The sequence below is a fragment of the Fukomys damarensis genome, unplaced genomic scaffold, assembly GCF_012274545.1.
Source record: "Fukomys damarensis isolate Sample0158 unplaced genomic scaffold, DMR_v1.0_HiC HiC_scaffold_15, whole genome shotgun sequence".
In the NCBI taxonomy this organism is placed as follows: Eukaryota; Metazoa; Chordata; class Mammalia; order Rodentia; family Bathyergidae; genus Fukomys; species Fukomys damarensis.
The window spans coordinates 35,122,324-35,143,780 of NW_022900927.1; the positions used below are offsets into that span (position 1 = coordinate 35,122,324).

The window sequence follows — 21,457 nt, forward strand, 5'->3', positions numbered from 1 at the left end:
TGTGTGTGTGTGTGTGTGTGTGTGTGTGTGTAGCCTGTCTGAGGGACTGAGTTATATTCAGTTTGGAGGGATGACTTTAGTCCTGTCGGATAACTGACATTAGAATAATTTGGTAAGAGATATCATGTAAGGAAGCTTAATAGAAGAGAAACCTCTCTTTGTTAACCTTTCGTCACATAATGTGCAGCAGGTCAAGATTTCCAAGGATCCTACTTAATCCTGTTTATCTCTTACTTAATCCTATCCACCATCCTATGAGCTGGGATCTTTTTATTTACTCATTTGGTACTCTAGCAATACACAATTACTTGTAAATTCTAGTTGAAGATCTTTATCTCCTTGTTTCTCAGAGTCTCTTCATTATATTACCTCTGCCACACAACACTGCCCACCCAAACAATGCCTCCCATCTGGCCGATCTTCATTTATTCTGAACACATGGCTTGCTTTACCTTCCTGCTGGGTAGTAATCTCCCAAATGTCCTCTGGCAACCTCTAATCTCTTGCTGTCTGAGTGTGGTTCTCAGGGCAACAGCAATAGAATCACCTGAGGACTTGTTAGAGAAGCAGGGTAACAGGCACCACCACAGGCTTCTAGCATCAGAATCTGCCTTATAATGAGAGCCCCAGATGATACTGGAGTATGTTGGAGAAACACACCAGCAGGTTTCTCAGGGCTCTGCCTTGTAATTTCCTGAGGCCTTGACTGTTCTAAATATGTTATGGTCAGGATCATGTTTACTCTCTGCCTGCATATAGCTCAGTGTTTGACTTACAATTAGTGTTTAACTGATAGGTGTTTATTGAGTGAATTGAAGATTTTTGAGGTAAATATTATTTTAAGTCTTTGGGAAAGGAAATGGAGGCTCAAAGTAGTAAAATAATTTTCCCAAGGTCACAGAACTGACACAGGAAGTAGGATATGGCAAAGCTGGCTGGGGAAATAAATGGGACCTGTCAGTTATAATATCCTAGGACAGCAACCAGTAATTCCAAGGACGCTGTATGTGAAACATCTTTCAGGCTCCCAAGAAATGCGGATGGCATAAAAGAGACAAGATGCCACAAGGAGCCTGCTATTGTGACTCTTCACGGTAGTCCACTCTTTGTTAGGAAGCAACATAACTTTTGCTTTTATTCCTTCTTCTCTGTTAGGGCCAAGTTGACTCTGCAGAGCTAGTTTTTCTCGTATGCCTTTACCCCTCAATTTTCAAATAAACTTTTGGTACCATTGTTGACTTGTCTCATTCAATTCTTTGTTAGAGGCAAGAAGGACCTGGAATAAGTTTAACTGGTGAGTTATTTCTAAAAGAACTACCTGATCACAGAACCAGCAAGGGACACAAGTGGGATTTCAATTTGCTTGATTCTTAAAATGTCTTCCACTGCAATGAGCTATAGGCTGTTGCAAGATGCTACAGAATCAAAGACCAGAGATTTGACACAGGGTTCAAGGTGTGACTGTGGCTTTCAAAAATCCACATGAGATTGATTTCCTTACCTAGGCAGTCTTTGCAGGAGAGGCCAATCTCCCCTAGGGAGCTCTAATCTCACTTAAGGGCCACAAAGAGAAAACCACCTTTGACATGCATCCTGGCCTTATGACAATTGTAAGTTACTATGGATACTGTAAAAAAAAAAGGGCCTTAAAGTAATTAGAGAACATCCCTGTCTCATGGCAATCAGATGTGAAAATCTACAAAAATCTACAAATATCTCCAGAGCTGAGAATAGTAGGAACATAAAGGAGTAGCATCATCTCCAGAACAGGCACCTGTCTCAGCTTCATCCTAAGCCTACAGATTCACTTACTGGGATGTAGCTTGCATTGATGTAGTCAGAGCAAGGGTCGTCATCCACATTGGACAGCTTCACTCGTGAGGCATCATCTGGAAGAAAGTTAATTGAGAGATTTGTTGCTATGCCTTGGGGTAGTTTTTCCTTGTTTGTGTAAAGTGAAGATTTGATGTGTCTCATCTCTGATCCCAACAGCAGCCACAGGGAGGATCCTAATCTCTGCTGTACAAAGCAGGCCCAAGCAGGATGACTAACTTGCCCCAGGGTGCATACGGTGTGACCTCCACGTGTACTTCCTTGGCACCTTCATGACCCTTGCCCAATGAAGTGGCCAGTTCGCTTTAACTGCAGGAATGAATACCATCCAGAAAAATGACCTTCTAGTGCTTTACCTAATGGTGTAAGGATAATTTTTTTTGTAAGTCACTAAGCTAGAGATTTCATTAAGCAAACCCTGGTCAGCTTAATGTTATAGTCCTGCTGTTAACCCACTTAAAAGCTCTCAGAGTGTAAGCAGGCTCTCTAGATGAATGCTCATAGTCAGAATTTAAGCTGGTCATTATGCTTCCAAAGAGCAGTGCAGTAATGAAGAAGTCATTCCTTATTAAAATCATCCAGAGCCCGAGAGCTTTCATATCCAGCTACACCATATCTCTTTAAACCCCTTCTTTTCCTGGGACAGAGCAGAAATGGCTAGAGGAAGATAGTGTTTTACAAATTGCACCACAAAACTTACATGGCAATATATTGTTGTATCGATTTTTTCCTCTATTCTCGGGCAGGAGTGCAATATCACAAGGCTGGTTTCGACCCACGTCTTTTAAGTCCTGTTATGTCAAAAGAAAGTTTGCAAGTGAAAAATATAAAATAGCATAAGGTAAATTATATAGTCCTCGAGTATACAATAATATAAAAATACACCAGTTACTACTTATGGAATGACGCCTCGGGTTCCACACGCATTAACTCAGATCCACAGCCCCACATGGGAGGTGCTCTTATCATCATCTTACAGTTGAGACTTAGCCAGGACCACGAATGGCTCCAGGTCACACAAGGGAATAAAACACAAAGTCTGGGCCCTTTTGGCCAAACTACATTGTTTCCCAGCCAAGCATGTGGCCAGGCTGAATAACTGTCAGTCTTAGTTGTGCCTTTGAGATTGATGAACTCTTCCTTGGCATTTGATCGATGCAGTTTGCTGTACTATTTGGGAGCTCAATCTGTCCCTGAGATTAGGTGTAGATTACATTAGGTGTAAATTATATGTGCTGTGCAGGGAATGGTTTCAGGCATCAATATCACTCAACTGAAATGCTAAGCATCATTTTAACTTCAGAGATGAATCAGCCTAGGATTCCACAGTAAAGGTTAGGAGGGAAACTCTGCTGAGGACCAGGGGGTGTTCACACTTCACTGTGCTTGAGTTGTACCTCATATTCCTTGGATAGCAGGTAATTGGAGTCAGCCTGAAGCTTCATGAAATGCCCTTCAAACTGATTTACTTTTATGGGGCTGTAATTAAAAAGAAAAAGAAAAGAAAGTTACTGAAGAAAAGGCAAAATGCCATAACCAGTATGAGTTATATTTCAAAAGTAGGTAATATAGTAATTAATGAGTTCTTCCTTACCAAGAGTTTTTCCGGCTACTATGAAGAAACCAAATAAAGAAAAAAGACTATGTCAGCAAACCTCACATTATACCACCTTTCAATTAATTCGATGGAAGGAAATATGGCACTTACCCTTTTTGGCCCAGATTCAAGTGGACAGACAGTGGTCGATCCCTGCGAATGCTCAGGCGTGCAGAGGGCCTTTCTCTACTGTGGCTGAAACATAAGGCAGAAGATTTATTTTTCCATTTTGGTATTGAGGACTGAACTCAGAGCCTTGCACATGCTAGGTAAATGCTCTACCACTGAGTTACATCCCCAGCCCACGGTAGAGCATTTTTATTCCAATTATGACACTTATTTCAACAAATTTCCCACTTATGGTATGGCTGTGAATGTTTGTGCAAATCTGGATTTTTCAAGATTTATGAAGATTTGCACTCTGCCAACATTTCCTTGAGGGTAGAAGAGGGAAAGAACATAAAAAAGTTGATCTTTCCCACTTAGACACAGATCTCTATAATAACTATAGATCTGTCTTCTGCTTTTTGGCTTTAGGTCATAATCACTTCCCACACTCTCAACAAAATTGTCCTTACAAGAAAACCCAAACCTATAAATCTCAGATGCCAGACATGACTAAAAGAGAAAGTATAATGTGCCAAATAAAAAATTCACTAAGAGAAGAGAGCATGGCAATGGGGCGCTTGCTCTTTGGTTCTTTTGAGTTCCTTCTTAAATTAGGATGGCAAATATAAGCCACAAAATAGTGATGTCAACTCTATTTTTCAGGATATGTCAGCAAAGACCTGAGGTACACAATTTACAAATATCTCCACCCATATAAGGATGTGAACCAACATTTTTTTCTATGCAAAAGGAGTTATTTGGTATTTAAACAAAGCTACTGATGGGCTCATAGTCATTGGTTAATATTCATCAATGGTATATAACAGAGCCAGAAAGCAAATATGTTATGATTTTAGAGTGTGACTCTTTAACTGCAAAAACAATGGTTATTTAAGTTGGAGAAGTTGAATTTATTTGCCTTTTTTACTTTCCAGGGTAAAGGGCATTTTTACTTGCATACCTAAAGTCATTGGCTTGATCACCAAACAGATCATTGTACTTACCTCACTTTCTGCCTGCAGATGAAAAAGGCAACAAGTGCTACCAGCATGCCAATTAGAAAGAGGCCAGCACTAACACCTTCGATAACACCGAACAAGGGCTCTACAAGAATCCAGATGAAAACAACAAACCCAGGTAGGAAAGTTAGTGGCAGAGAACCAGTAAAAAGCTTTTGAAGTTGTATCTACTAAGCACTGTTATCATGAGTACAATTCAAGTGATGCCCACCCTGGCTGTCTGGTAGACATGAATATGCAACAAAGGAGATGAATTTCTGGTACCACCCTGTTAAAGCAGGCTGTTTACACAGTAAAAAATGCATTAATGTTTTAAATTAATCCTGTATGGCTAGTAAAGGAAGTTTGGACTTTGTGGCATGTAAAGCTTGGGGCACCCATGATAGAAACCATAAATTTGCCACCAAAATAAAAACGCTCTTTCATTTATATGAAATAAGTTACATAGCATCTGGTGCTTTAGCAAATCCAGTGAATTGCTGAGTGTAATATTAACAAAATTTCATTTTTATTACGTGGTATCACACTGACATTGGGAGTTTATGAAAAAGTGACAGTAACAGTAGCCACAGTAGCTATTTTTTTTTTTTTTTTTTTTTTTTTTTTTTTTTTTAGATTGTCTCATTATGTTGCCCAGGCTAGTCTTGAACGCTGACATTCAAAAAATACTCCTGCCTCAGCCTCCTTAATAGCTGGGACTATGGAAGTATACTGCCAACCCGGCTTGCCTATTTTACAAAGTAGTTTTATTGAAATATCATTCTTCACCAGCACTGCATGATGAATGTAATCACTATGGGCTGCAAACATGAACTAATAAAAATGAAAAATAAAGAAATACAATTCACATATCATTCAGTTCACCCATTTAAATAGTACAATAGTCGTTTTAGTTTAGTCACAGAGTTTTGCAAACATAACTACAGTAAATTTTATAACATTTCATCATCTGCGAAAGAAAAATGTGTATCTGTCAGCAGTGACTCTGCATTCCTCCTTCTCCCTTGCCAACTCCTGGCAACCGGTAATCTATTTTCTATGTCTATAGATTTGCTTATGCTAGATGTTTCATATAAATTGAATCATAAATATGTGGCTCTTTGGATTGGCTTCTTTTACTTAGCATAATGTGTTCTGAGTTCATCCAGAGACCATATATCAGTATTCTATCCCTTTTAATGGCTGAATTATATTTCACTGTATGATATATCACTTTGTTTACCTATCCTTCCATGATAGATATTTGAGGTGTTTCCCTTTTGTTTCTAATGAATGATGCTGATAGAGACATGGAGTATGAATTAGTGCATGGATATATTTCCATTTCCCTTAAATATACACTTAGAAGTGGAGTTGCTGGATCATATGATAACTCTATCTTTAATGTTTTGAGTAAACGCAAAACAATACTGGAAAGGAGTTGTACCATTTTCATAATGTATGAGGGTTCAAGTTTCTCCATATCCTCACTAACACTTATTATTTTATTTTTTATTGTAGCCATTCCCATGATTCTGAAGTGATATGTTATTGTGGCTTTGATTTGCATTTTCTTAATGATTAATGGCATTGAACATTTTTTCATATGCTTCTTGGTCATTTGACCCTCTGCAGAGAAATATCTATTTAGATCCTTTGCACAATTTTAATATATCTTTTTATTATTGAATTGTAAGATAAAAATCATTTTTATATTCTGGGTACACAACATTTACCAAATACTATGTAAAATTTGCAAATATTTTCTTCCATTCTGTGGGCTGTCTTTTCATTTCTTGATGATCTCCTTTGGAAGTACAACAGCTTTTAATTTTGATTGACTCTAATTTTTTGTTGTTGTTATTGCTTGCCCTTTAGTGTAATACCAAAGAACCTCAAGCTATTTTGAAATATTGACACAATTATCAGGTGTATAGGTTCAAGAACCTGAGTAGCTATGTGCTTGTGTGTGACTATTGTTAAGACATAATATTTAAACCACTAGTTTGGTTATACAACAGGTATTTTTTAAGGGTGTATGATATTCAATAGTGTATTGTCTACAAGAGATACCATGAACTCTGGTAAATATTGTTGTATTCCTTTGTTTATTAATGCAACAGAAAATAATCATGCATTTTGGTATATAAATAAAAAAGAAACCATTTCATAACCTCAGGTTCTGAAGATTTACTTCTATGTTTTCTTTCAAAAGTGTTACTGTTTTACCTCTCACGTTAACTCTCTGAAGGAGCCCATTTTTGAAGCTTTTTGTTTTAAGAGCTTGGATTTATTTATTGCATGTTTCTTTTCCATACTAAAAAAAAATCAGCAAAGTCATTTTTGTTTTAATGTGTTTAGTATTCTCTTTGAATGTTTCTTTAGGGTACCCCTTTACTGGACTAAATACAATTTTTGTTGTATACCAGTATTTCAGATATAAAATAATTGTGTTTACGGAGTCCCTGCTCAACATTAAGTTATAGGCAAATACATGTAAATCCTCTTAACTGGGCACTGATCCTTCTTTGGCCTGAGAAGTGGGAGATTAGCCCTCTATTTCTCATAAGTAGATAGGGATCTTTATGAGAGACTGAGCCATGTGTTGTCACGCAGCAGGAGAAACTGTTTAGCTCTAAAGAACTCCAGACCTCAGCAAAGCACAGTGGCTGCAGGAAAGCTGCAACAGGCAGTGGTGTCAAGGAGTAAGGTGATGAAAGTGGTGCTATTCTTGTCATGATGGACATATCCAAGCAGTGCAGTGCAGGCAGAGGCTATGTGCCAAGGCAGAAAGTGGCTATACAGTCTCGGCAAGTTATTTGACCTCTTGGTGCCCTGGGTCCTCATTTTTAAAAATGGGAATGATAATAGCATCTACCTCAAAAGGTTACAGTGATGAATTGACAATTTATTGTATGTGCAATGCTTACAACTGTAGCTCCAGAGAGGTGACCAGCAAGTATTAGCTACTATTATCACTAGGACTTTCCCTCTAACACACTAGAGAAATTTCTTTCATAAATATATGTAAAGCTCTTTAAAGTAACATTTAATTTTAAAAATATTATTATTGATTTGTTTACTGGGATTGAGCCCAGACCCTGATGTATGCCAAGTAAGTGCTGTACCACTGAGCTACACTCATAGCCCTTTAAGCTTGCATATTTAAATAGTGGGAAAGCAAACACCCAATAAACAAAAGAAGGAAAACTGCCTATAACCCCAGTACTTTGAGATATTCAGCATTAGTACCATGGGTTTTTTTGGCAGTCTCTTTTGCTGTGTACAGTCATCCCTTCATATCTGAGGGGCATTAGAGCAAGGATGCCCCCACCCCCAAATCCATGGATGCTCAAATCCCTTGTATAAAATACATAATATTTGCATATAACCTATGCAGATCTTCTCATATGCTTTAAGACATTTCTAGGTTACATATGATACTTAAAACACATAAATCCTATGTCAATAGCTGTTGTGCTATTTAGAGAATGACGCCATGAAAAGCTCTACATATTTAGTACAGACACATTTTTTTTTCTCTTTACTGTTTTTGGTACACAGTACTGAACCTGTAGAAACAGGCGGCCAACTGTATATGTATATATACATTCCAACTTCTAACTGAAAGCTTTTGCATCATTTTGACTGTGTGAGCACTTGGTTTTAATGTCTTTCACTCTATTTTATTTTTAAATTTCAGTTTTTGCTTTTGTTTCTGTCATTTTATTTAAGGTGCTGAAGACTGAGCAAAAATTAATTTTTAATAGAAAAATTTGTACATCTTATTTTCTAGATTAATTGCCTTTCGGTCCATTCTCCTGCAAAAACAGTGCAATCTCTCTAATCCACATCACGCCACAATCACATAAAGATTAAGTTCCAAATGAAAATAAATGTTTTCCCTATCACTGGCCAAGTCACCGGATCTCCCTCTAGAGGTTCTTTCACGAGGGGTGTGGGTAGATAGAAGGGTTAGCCTTACCTGACTCCGTGGTGATAGGCAAAGAGAAAAATGTGTCTGAATAGAGGGGCTTTGTGAACTCTTTCAGGTCCTCATCAAATAACTGAGTAAATGCCCGAATGCTGATTCTGAAAGGAAAACACATTTATGTAAGTGCAAACTAGTGACTGAGCACAGTAAAAATGGGTACAAGGACAAGTGGTAGTTTTGTTTCCAGGGTGGGACATAAATTATGCAATCAGATAGGTCTAGGCCCATGCATTCTTTCATTGATTTATTCATCATATATTTATTGAACTTCTGCTGTGTGCCAGTCCTAATTTTGGGAGCTGGAGATACTGCAAGGGACAAAATAAAGTCCCTCCCATTCCAAAGGTCACATTCCCATGGAAGAAGTTAGACAAACCCCCCACAAATATATGTCAGATGGTGATGTCCTTTTTTATGAAAAAGAAAAGAGCAGCATAAGGAAACTAGAAAGCAATGGAGACCAACTATGTGAAGCTGCTTTATTCATCGTGGTCAGTGAAGTTCTCTTTGATAAAGAGACATATGAGGAAAGAGAGGGGAGAACTGGGCTCACATTCCAGGTAGAGGGAACTTCGGATGCAAGACTCTGATGAAAGCTGCAGCTACATAGGGGAAGGATTGCAAGCAGACAGGAGAGTTGCTGAAGTACCTGTCCATCTGTCCCTGTCAGACAGTGCCTGATGATCAGTTGGTCCTAAATTCAATAAGCAAGTGAGGTACAGGTACTACGTCAGATTTATAACCTCTGTTTGAATGAAAAACCTCTGATTCCATCATAGCACATGTGCCTCATGCTCTTGGCATGAATCAGGCCAATCTGGAGGTATATTTTAGGAAGAGTTAAAAACCACTTCAGGTGAGCAATCATGATGATGATAGAAGACTTAGAATACAACATAATAGTTGACTTCAGATTTAAGGAAAGAGCCAATATAGAAGAGGAAAGAGATGTTATTATCTTTCTTCTTGAAGGTAGAAGTAGGTGGAAGTCATTGGTAAGGAGGAATTTACAAACATATAACTGTTCTCTAATCAAAAGCCTAGTCTGCTTCTGAGATGGTGAGCTCCCAGTCATCAGGTGGTTTTGGTCAGAGGCTGCAGGAGAATGAGCTCTCAGTGAAGATGTAAGAGGGGATCCCTACCCTAAGTTCAAAACTGTTTGGTGTAACTTCTTGAATTTCTTCTGTTTTCAAGACTCTTTAACTACAAGATTACCAATAGAGTATTAAGCTTGGCTCATGTAAGGCAGTTTCTGCTAGTGTTAATTTAATTCTGTGAACACAAATGGAAGACTTCCTTTCCTTATTTAAAAAAACCTATTTATCAAAGCATGTGCTTTGATAATGCCGGAGCAGTACTGAGCCAGGACAAATAGTTCTGACCCTTCACCCCCTTGTTCTAACACAGACCCAGGTCCAACTGTCATCTTTGAAAATGAACATCATTGGTTCCAAATATTTATTATCTCAATCAACCACATATATAATATGCATTTCCAAAAGATCCCGGAAATATATTGGGAAATGTCTTCAAAGGACAAAACAAAGTCACTGTGTAATAAATGAGACGTTCAGGAATTGGCAGGTGAGAATAATTATTTCAAATTCAGATCTGTCAGAGTTAGAATTCTATAACAGAAAGTTAGAGATCATGTGGTTCAGTTTCTTTTCATTTGAGGAAAATGAGGTCAAGGAAACTGACCACTTTACTAGGGCTGCCTTGTTATTCTATTGAGAATAAAAATAAAACCAAATCAGAATTTTTGTAACCTGCAAATTGCCTCTCACCATGATGATCTTTTTTTAAAAAATATTTTTTATTGGTACATTTTGGATGTACAATACAGTTACATTCATCATTGGGGTCTTGTACCTTTACATGACAGGTCTTGGTTCTTATTTTTTCCTCATTCCCCTAGCTTCCCTTCCCCACTCCATCCTTCCATATTTACAAAGACTTTGTTTCCATTTTTTCTTTTCTCTTACATTTTCTCTTCCCTTTTGCCTTTCTCCCATTTGCCCAATACCTTTAGAACTTTACTTTGTATTACAAAATATCAATTATGCATTTTGACACTTACTTACACTTTTAGTTTATCACACCAGAGAAATTATGTGGTATTTACACATGTATGCCCTATTAATTTCACTTAAGAGTATGTCCTCAGTGTGCATCCACTTAGCTATAAATGTCTGTAGTTTCTCATTCTTTATGGCTGAGTAGTACTCTATTTCATAAACACACACACACACACACACACACACACACACACACACACACATCTTCTTTATCCCATCTTCAGCTAATGGGCAATTGGGCTGCTTCCAAGTTTTAGCTATTAAAAACAGTGACACTATAAACATGGGTGAGCATATATCGCTGTGGTATGATTCTTTTAATTCTTTTGGGAAGATACTGAGCAGGGGAATATCTAGTTAAAATGGGACTTCCAGTCCTAGTTGTTTAAAGTCTTTCCATATTGATTTCCACAGGGGTTGCACGAGTCTGCACTCCCACCAACAATGAAGAAGGGCTCTTTTCTCCAAAACCCCCACCAGCCTTTGTTATTGGTTGACTTCTTGATAGCAGCCATTCTTTCTGGGGTGAGGTAGAATCTCAGCATTGCTTTCATCTGCATCTCTTGAATGACCAGTGATATTGAACATTTTTTGTTATGTTAATTTGCTGCTTTTACTTCTTTGAGAAATGTCTGTTCATTTCAGATGCCCATTTTTGAATTGGATCTTTATATTTAGGGGGCCTGATTTTTTTTAGTTCTTTATATATTCTAGATAGTAGACCTTTATAAACATTTTTTCCCACATTATAGGTTGTCTCTTAGCTCTGTTGGTGATTTCTCTTGCAGTGCAGGAGCTTTTTAAAAAGTTCAGCTGTTGATTCTTTGTGCTAGTTCCTGTGCTACTGATGATTTGTTCATAAAGTCTTTTCCTATGCCAATGTCTTCCAGAGGTCTACCTAGCTTATCTTCCAACAAGTTTAGTGTTTCTGTTTTAATATTTAGATCTTTAGTCCACTTGGATTTTAGTTTACTGTATGGTGAAAGATAGGGGTCTAGTTTTAATCTTTGGCAAGTTGAAATCCAATTTTTCCAACACCATTTATTAAAGAGACTACCTTTCCTCCAGTGGGGATGGTTGGCTCCTTTGTCAAAGATGAGGTAGCTGAGTATGTCTAGAATTGTTTCTGTATCTTCTTATCTATTCCACTGATCCTCAGGTCTCTCTCTTTGCCAATACCACTTTGTTTTTAATACAGTGGCTTTGTAGCACAGTTTCAAATTGGGGATTGTGATATCCCCTGCCATGTCTCTGTTGCCTAGAATAGCAAAAGCTATTCTAGGTTTCTTCTGATTCCAAATGGATATTTATATTGTTTTCTCTAGTTCTGTGAAACATATCATTGGGATTTCAATCAGGATTGCATTGAGTTTGGACAGCAGTTTTGGAAGTATGGCCATTTTCATATATTGCTTCTTCCTACAGAGGAACAAGGGATATCTTTTCATTTTCTTATATTCTTTTTGATCTCTTTTTCCAGAGTGTTGTAGTTCTCAATGTAGAGGTCATTTGCTTCCTTTGTTAGATTAATACCTAGATATTTCATTTTTGGGGACGCTATTGTGAAAGGATTTGTTTCCCTAATTTCTGTCTCAGTGATTCTGTTATTTGTGTGCAAGAAAGCAATTGATTTTTGAGTGTTTACCTTGCATCCAGCAACTCTACTGTCAATTAAGTGTAGAAACCTTTTGGTGGAGTTTACCATGATGATCTTCTATTTCTCTTTCCATATAGAACATGGCTAATGATGCATACAGATAATAGGAACCCAACAATGAATGGGAACACAGTACACTCACTGACAAAAGAAACTTATATGTCACCTAAACCTACTATTTGCCATTTTTCCAATCCCAATGTTTCTTTTTTTGTTTCTCATTTATTTATTTATTCCCTTAAAAAAAGAAATGTACCCGGCAGTGTCTGTGGTCACCATGGTGATTATCAATTTGAGACAGGCAGAATTATTCAAGCTTCACTGAAGCATGTTTAGCAGCCACTACACAAGAGGCTTCTTAGTATGTGGCTCTCTCACGCGCTTTGATTTGAAAGCTTGTGCCTTCCCTTATTGAGTATTATTATTGGCCTGGCATGCTCTCAACAGGCAGAACCAAACATATATTTTAGGAGCACAGGGAAGCGCATTCTGAGTTGTTTATGACAAGAATGTGTAACTTTCTCAGAGTCTTGGCTCATTCTTTTATTTATTTATTAATATTTCATGAGCATTTGTTTTGTGCCAAGTACTTGATATACTTTTCTCTATTTCATGACATGCCTGTTGCTCCTGTTAGACTATGATTTCTCTCCATCTAGGGACCAAAGCAGAGAATTTGCTAAAGGATGATAAAGGATTAAAAAGCACAAGTAAACGCAGGAGTAGAGCCAGCCAGAGAAGAGTGGGAAGGGTCCCAAATAGAGTAGAAGGGAGATGGAAAAGGGTCAGGGTAGTAGAGAGCCATGTCACACTGAGGGAATCTGGAGCAGAACAGTGGCCAGCAGGAAGGAAGTACTGGCACAAATGGTAGGAGATGAGCTATTGTAAGTGAATACGAATCACAAGAAGTACTTAATCTACGAAGGACACAAGAAACTCAATCTGTCTTATACTTTACCTCTCAAGACAACCCTGTGATGATCTGAAGATGAAAGCAAAGATTAGAGAGCTGAAATGCTGCTTACAAAGTTACATAGCTAGAAAGCAGCAGAGCTCGTACTCTAACGCTGAGGTGTTTCCAAAGACCTCAGCAGCTACTGTGCACAGAAAAGGATGCTTGCCCAGGTATTGGCAGGATTGGATCCAGAAACAAATTGTACATAGTTTCTTACTTGATTCTCTGTGAAACGTACTACAGTTTTTTCCTCCCTTATTCAGTGTCATTTTCTGCTATTTCAGTCACTCAAAGTCAAAACTAAAAATATTAAATTGAAAATTGCAGAAATAAACACTTCATCCGTTTTAAATTTTGTGCTGTTCTGAGTAGCATGGTGAAATCTCACACTGTCACATTCAGTCCCACTGAAGATATATCATCCATTTGTCCAGTATCTTCCTGCCATGTATGTTTATCCACCTTTTAGTCACTTAATAGTCATCTTGTTGTGAGAGTGACTGTTGCAGAATCTCAGTTGTTTAAGAATGGCACCAAAGTGCAAGAGTAGTAATGCTAGCAATATAAGTATACCAAAAAGAAGCTACGGAGTGTTTTCTTTAGTTAAAATGTGCAAGTTCTAGACTTAATATGGAAAGAAAAAAAATCCGCATGCCAAGGTTGCTAAGAACAAACCTCTTTCTGAAATTGTGAGGAAAGAAAAAGGAATTTGTATTAGTTTTGCTGTTGCATCTCGAAGTACAAAAGTTATATCATGGTGCATGCCTTACTTAGTTAAGTTTGAAAAAAACACATCAACATACAGGGTTCAGTATTAATTCACATTTTCAGTTGTGCACTGGGGCCTTGAAAGGTACGCCCCTCTGAGAAAGGTGGATTAGTGTCATCTTTCCACTTTCTACATGTAAATGAGAAGGCCTCAATTTTCCATCTCTAAAGGAGAAAATGGTTCTTGGTGGACTTTTGCTCAGATTTCTTGATCTCAAGTAACCAAGGATGTGAGGCTTCTCTTGATTCTTACAAGAACTGAAGAGTCCCAGTTTTCTGATCTGAAGGACTTATTTTCTGATCTCTCTTGCACTTCCTTCTTTCTTTGAGACCTTATCTCCTTCAAATAGGCTCTTATGTCCTCTTCTTGAGGTAAATATCACTAATAAGTTTGTGTGTGAGTTTACTGGAGGTGCTGACCTTGCCTGGGAGCTAACAGCAAGCTTGTGATGAGTCCTGGGCAGAGGTAGGCATGCAGAGTTCTTGCCAAAGTGAGACTTTTGTTTTAGGGAAACAGGCTACCTTTCTTGATGTAAAGGAGGTGCTAGGAATTCTCTTACATGTGGTTTTATGTCAGGGTCTCCTCTTGGAACTGGCAGAAGTATTTTTCCCACTGAGTCAATATGACCTTGGCACTGACCAACCAGAATGGACACTGGCCCACGGAGAACCTGACTGGCTACGATACTGGCTGGATATCAGCTCTGCCAACACCTGAGAGAGAAGGCATATCCTTTGCAGCAGTAATAATCTTAGATGCCTGTAGCCCAGACAATAGCCTCAGTTACCTTTCTCTTGAGAACTCTGATTGGGATGATACATACTTTTGCTTCTATTTGCTTTCTGGGAACACAGTGCAGAAAAGAGATCACTAATTTCTAGGACTAGAAGGGTCTGTTGGTTGCAGTAGTGCTTCCTGGGATCAAGGCCAAACAGCTCCTTCTTTTGTCTACCATCTCAGGGGAAGGGAAATGTGTCCCTATTCATTCAGAGGGCCCGTCTTCTTAAAAGTTTTGTCTGGATCACAGAGCACTTTCATCTTTGCATACCTTAGAATAAGTATAATCCCAATCTTCACTAAAAGTAGGAGCTATAACCTCATATTGTTAGGGTTTCTCTAAACTCAGTCTTTTGGGTTTTTTGCAATTTCACAATATTTTCACAATTATTAGCATTACAAACCATTTGAGTCACATTAAAGAAGTTCTAGGAGAAAGAATAATCTATTAAAAGCTTTCATTCTCCACATAATGGTTTTGTACAGTGCTGAAAGACCTCTTTAAATATTACCTGTGAATGGAAACCTGACTTTTACAAATTACCCAGGAAATGTATAATACTCTTGTAGCATAGGCTGTTAGTTTACAGGCGCTCACAGGCAGCACATGTTCAGACAACTGAGCACCAAGTAATAAAGCATGTCTCTCATAATAAAATGACAATATATCTAACCTGTAGGCAGTATGTGGCTTCAGCGGTCCGTCACAGAATTTTTGCTGATTGGGATCACATTTTCCACCTAGGCTGTCCATCTCTGCTCCAAGCTTAATGTTAAAACTCCTGGAATTCCTGTCAGGACTTTCGGCACATTTGCTGGCAAAATAATTGGTCTGATACACTCGAATGGAGGTATTGTGCCTATATTCCAGGTAGGAAGGAAGAGGGTGCTGTTGTTCTGGCTTCAGCTCATCACTGCCTGAAGGAGAAAACCCAAAGTTAAGGCTGGCCTTTCTTGTGCCTTGAGTGATTTCAGTGACATTTAACTAGGATTCTGAGGTTGCAACCTTGGCCACTATTTCTGGCCATCTCAGAATACAGATTCTGTGATCTAAAGGGATGCTGTAAAATTCTCCTGATGAAATTAATTGTAATTCACTTTTTCTAAAATAAATATTATACACACATATATAATTATTTTCTAAGAAATAAAATGAGGATATCTCACTGTATCAATAGATAATGTAGCTAAACACCAGCAAGCTGGATATCTCAACAAGTCAACTCATTCAACTAGCTCTCTACCTTGCCAATAGCCACTGTAGTGGAGTTAATAGGGAAATCCCTATGACCTGGGAAGTAGGGAAGAGATAGCAAAAATCATGTCCCAGGTCATAGCAGTTGTTCCACAATGCATGATCCACATGTCCTGCCCAGTCTGTTAATTGCTCTGTGTGTGGCTTTTTGTTATCTTGAGTACAATTTAGTCCTGGCTCACTCTGAGCAGTTCCCAGAACTCTTCCCTTGTTTACCCTCTGCTCTGTGTTTTGGCACTATAAACTAGTTTTGATATTGGTTGGAGAAAAGCATAATTAGGAAGATAAATATTATGGAGATCAGATACCATTTATAAAGAACTTCAAGGAGTGGTACTATAGGGTTCATCACAGCATCCTGGACTTTTACTTAATTATTTTTTAAATTTTTATTGAGATGGACTTTTACTTAAAAAACATTGCTCACAATGAGTGGATCTTAAAATATTGTTATTTTTCTAGTTTATTGGTCTTTTACATATGCCACGTCGAGGATGCAGGTTGGTGTGTAAGGGAGAAGGAAATGATTGACTTCAAAACCAAGGTCCTCATAACATCACTTTCCTAACCCTCATTTTAGAAACCTCCCAGATAGAAATGTTTATGGTATTTTCTTTACTTTGGTCTTCCTCTCCCTGAGTCACTGTACTACTGCCTAAATCCTGAAGCCACCTTTCCAATATTCTCTGGTTCTTCTCCCTTCACATATCCCCTCTTCCCTAGCCTCTAGCCAGCAGAGCTTCCTTTTGACCAGCAAATCTAAGACCCGGATGACAGGTGACTTCCTGCATTTGGTTGATTGGTTCTTTTGTCAAACATTTTCATTTCTGGAAATAGACATATTATTTTGTTAGTAGCAGTTGAAAATAAATGTTGCCTTAGGATAAGTGTGTATGCTATGCATGATATTTATAGGAGATGCTCACCGGGGGATTACAGCCCATCTCTGTGGACACAATGCAAATCTATTTGCTGCTTTCAGGGATGTGACTTCATGTATAATTAAAAAGTAGTCTTTTTATAGTTCACAAATTTATCTTTAATTATGAGGTTTAAGAAAATCTGGAATGCACCTTGAAATTATTTAATTAACTATGCACAACCAGATTTAGCACAGATAAATAAAGTGTAAAGCACATGGACTGTTAGATACACAGAATGAGAATAAAATATAGCTTAGCCTGGAAATTGTTCCAACTGTTTTTTAGGTTTAAAATTTCTACTTTATCCACAAATCAGTCAAAGTTGTCAGGGATGCTTAAGAAACTCACTTGTGGCACCTTAAATAATTTTTAAAAATATAAAGAAGGTAAAATATATTAATGTCATTGCAGGAAGAAGCATCTCTTTTGGAGAATTAACATATATAACTTAAATGGCAAATTCATACAATATATGTACCTCAAATACAATACTCCTACAGTCATTTGAAAAATGCTCTATAGATATAATATAGATAATAATAAGCAAAAGACTGTTTCAAGGCTCTTTTAGTGATCAAACCCATTATCCTTGAGGTTTAATTATTAAATGGGTTCCATAGAATGTTGCAAAACTATTAGGTAGTATTTGTCTAACCTGTAGGAGTTAGGTAGCTGCTGAGTAATTTAGGAAACTAGAGAATAAAATATACCATTCAAAATTTACTTGAGAAAGAAGAAATGTTCTTCATGAAGTTTTCTCTCTCTCAAGCTTTTGAATATTTTTGTGAGTAGGTGGGTGGATTGGGAGTGTATAGTCAATCAAGATATTTGAAACAGGGCCAGAAAAGTAGCTCAATGGCACCATACCTACTTGGCAAGCACAAGGTCCTGAGTTTGATCCCCAGTACAAAAAAAAAAAAATTGAGAGAGGGTTAGAGAATTAAGACATATTGTAGTTTAATGGTAGAATGAACAGTGAATACCATTTATGAGTAGTGGGTGGGCTGGGGTAGGCAGATAAGACTAAAGATTAATGAAAAGGATTTTACTGGTCAGTACATGCAGAGCATTTCCAACAATGCCTGTCAAATAGAATTCAATAAGGACTGGTTATTGTTATCATTATAGTTGATATTCTTTTTCCTCTTCTCCCATTTAATAATTAAACCTCAAGGATAATAGGCATGGTCGCTAAAAGAGACTTGGAACATTCTTTTGCTACATTTCCTTGTATCCAACGGAGACAGAGCTAAATGATACCAAGATTAACCTTGGTACTCTGAAGAACTTGTCACAGAAGGAACCTCCACACAACCTTTGAGAAGTCAACTCTTCATTTTAAGCAGAGTTCATTAACTCATCCTAACTTACCATCAGCCTCTCTCACCACCACTGTAAAGTATTTCACAGCTCCGTTGGTGTCGCTGAACCAGCTGCAGTTGACAGTAAAGTTGATGGAAGATTTGCTAATTAGCACATCCTTTTCATTCACACGAATATGTGGGGGTGGAGGAGGTGGTCCTAGAAAAGAGTTGATGGAAGCATCAGGGGTCACAGCACTGCTCTTACTCCCTAACAAGAAGTGGAACAAAGGCCTCCAGTCACACCAGACACCAGACTCTGTGTGTGTGTGTGTGTGTGTGTGTGTGTGTGTGTGTGTGTGAAAGAGAGAAAGTGTGTGTGTCTAAAGCTTGTGATCAAGAAATTGTCCCCTCCTTTGAAAGGAAGCAGGTAGAGGATATGATTTCCCAGTGGCACATTAGACACAATGAAAGAGACAGCTCCTCAGTAGGATTTCCTGAAGTTGCAGCATCAAATTGCTTAAAAGTTCCATTATAGCTCTAACTATAACAGGCAAAGTGATGTATTTAAACACTAACTCATTCAGGTACTTTAAAATCATTTAACTTGTTTATTTTCAGCCTACTTTACCCATAAAAATGTTTCCATTTTCTGGAGCCTTTTGGGTCCTTTTCTCCAAGTGATAATGATACAAGCTTATGTACTAGTGAACTGTATGCAAATGAGTAGTGGAGATGGTTGGGCTAGAGAAGTGCAGAGCTCTTACCCATGTAGCGGGAGGCCCAAGCGATCCTATAGAGACACTTACGATCTATCATTGTGATGGTGCTGTCTTCAACCACCTCGCTGGTCACACCGGCTGACTGCACCTTGATGGACACCAGGTACCTCTTATGGGGTACCAGCATCATGATGTTGAGCAGAGATTTTTCTTTCTCCAGCTTTCTGGAAAACTCAATTTCTTGGGTATCCATTTTGCGGCATTCAATGCTATACCCATCAAAGTCCGAATCAGGGGGGATCCAAGAGCAAGCAATGGCCGTTGAGTTCTGAGGGCGGCAGTGAAGATTTTGTATCTTGTCTGGCTCTAAAGCAGAGAGGGGAGAACAATTCAGCACTTTGGCAGATATACACTTTTCAGCTCCTTCAGGTTCAGCTAACTCTGAGATGTCAAGAAATAATTCTCACATTTTTCTTAGATTGTTTTGGAGGAGAAAATGCTCAAGGGATTTCTGGCTGCCCTGCCCCGATTTGAAAAAAAAAAAATTAAAGTTAAAATGTTGTCCCTTTAAAGAATCACCAAGTGACAACATGTTAGAAATACAAATGCACGTGAAATCAAGGGACAGAGGTCAGATAAAAGGCGAGGCAGAATAGCTCGGGGCTAAAAGTGCAGCTTGGCCAGTTGGATTATAATTTCTATTTACTTGTTGTGCACTCTTGAGTAAATTACATCTCTATGTCTCATCTGTCAAGCGAGGATGTTAAAAGTATCTTTGTTATATGGCTATTGTAATGATTCAGCAATTGGATCATGTACAGCCACCTAGAAAAGTACCAGACACAGTAATGACTCAATAGACGGGAGTTCTTCCAGGGATGGAGTTACAAACTGGCATTGCTGACTTGCTACCCCCCACGCCTGACTTCTACCTCCCGTCTCCACCCTTTGCCTGTCCTTCCCTGCTCACATGCCATGCCACAGACACAGACATTGCTGCGGCTCCTCACATGTCATACTGTTCTATACCACTCTGTTTATCACAACTCAGTTTTCTTCTGTCGGATCCAGTAGCTGACACACAATAGAAACTCAATAAAGGGCAGCTAGTCTGGTTTGTGGTTGTGAATGACACAGCACTAAGCAAAAGATTCAGTCTGAAATAGGAGCACTTATGAGACCATGGAGGTTAATAACCAAACTCCTAGGCTTCGCCAGCCCACTCTGTATGTTGACCATCTCTAATTACATGCTCTGAAGGTAAACTGTACAGTTTAGATAAATAGTTTTTGAATTTCAGTTGGAGCAACTGAGGCATTTAAAAAAGAAAAGTTCTCAGCTCCCCAACATGTAAAATCAAAGGGGCTGTGGTCCTGCATTTTCTGTGAATTGGGGAATCAAAGGTGTCACACCAAAGTGGAGCCAAGACTTCTTGTTTTGTACCCTTTTTCTTCAGGAACTTCTGAGAAACCCTCAGGCTCTGAAACAGAACTTGAAAACCTAGGGCTAGACCAGTAATGGTGACCTATGGCATGCAGGATTCAGTGGGTTGTTTTGTCACTGAAAGCTCTATAAAACGTTCGCCGTCACTGGTCTAAACCATCCAATTTCATTTTAGGGGTCAAAAGCTTTGGTAAAGAGATTTGAAATCCTGCCCATTGTTTTTTTGGCCATAGCATAACATACAATAACAGTTCTCAGACAGCAGCAATCCATGAAGTCAATTCATTTAAAAAGCTCACAAAAATGTTGCATGTTGCAGGGTGTGATAGAAACAGAAAGGCAAAAGCTAGAAACGATGAACCTTAGGGAGAAAGAACAGAAAAAAAGCCATTCAATATCCTCGTTTAGTTTTTATGGTCTCTGTTACAAATTTTATGATTTCCTCTTTACTTATTCTTCCCCTCCCCCAAATTAAAATCATATATTCTATTATAAGCCTTTTAGATATGAAAGGCTACATAATTTTCAGGGGCTAGTACCAAATGTAAATGTGATGTCTCTTGCTCAAAAATTGCTAAGAATTTTGATGCATTGCAGCAAAGGAAACAAAGACTGGATCAAACAGGACAGCGAGGTGGAGCCGGTAGCAGAGTGCTTGCCTAGGATGCTCCAGGCCCTCAGTTCAATCCCCAGTACTTCAAATACAAAACAAAATGCAACACCACCTCCAAAGCCAGGACAGAATATCCATAAGCTTTGTTGGTGTTCTGCTTAACAGACTGAAAAGACCCTGATCATAGTAAGCCACTGAAAACTCAGCCTGAGCTTGCTATAAACTAAAACTCTTAGTTTTTTTCCTCAGACACAGCTATCTGATCCCAAACTGTTCTTTGGGTACAATGTGGAACACAAGTTATCTCTGTCGTGGCTTTACTATTTATTGAATGTATGAAACTATTTCTTGCTTAAATTTCCAATTTTCAACTATGTATTTTACTGATAACCAATAACTATCTGAGCTGATCTTGAAAGCTACATTTACTGGAT

The 21,457-nt window shown here is 38.3% G+C and overlaps 1 protein-coding gene across 5 annotated transcripts in view; it reads right to left on the bottom strand.

Moving 5' to 3' along the window:
- The window catches only part of Ptprb (protein tyrosine phosphatase receptor type B), a 121,137-nt gene that overhangs the window by 19,804 nt on the left and 79,876 nt on the right, over nt 1–21,457 (bottom strand). For 3 of the 5 annotated variants that reach the window (XR_002025127.2, XM_019206539.2, XM_019206542.2), the window contains 10 exons: nt 19,055–19,333; nt 18,316–18,465; nt 15,441–15,684; nt 8,522–8,628; nt 4,543–4,642; nt 3,542–3,625; nt 3,428–3,445; nt 3,231–3,312; nt 2,534–2,624; nt 1,813–1,889 (listed from right to left, as the gene is read on the bottom strand). Coding sequence is in view for 4 of the 5 variants with exons in the window: in XM_019206539.2 (XP_019062084.1) it covers nt 1,813–1,889; nt 2,534–2,624; nt 3,231–3,312; nt 3,428–3,445; nt 3,542–3,625; nt 4,543–4,642; nt 8,522–8,628; nt 15,441–15,684; nt 18,316–18,465; nt 19,055–19,333 (1,232 nt within the window). In the remaining variant the exon portion in view is untranslated. The remainder of the gene's footprint in view (nt 1–1,812; nt 1,890–2,533; nt 2,625–3,230; nt 3,313–3,427; nt 3,446–3,541; nt 3,626–4,542; nt 4,643–8,521; nt 8,629–15,440; nt 15,685–18,315; nt 18,466–19,054; nt 19,334–21,457) is intronic. The other 2 variants (XM_019206540.2, XM_019206541.2) reach the window with 2 other exon arrangements.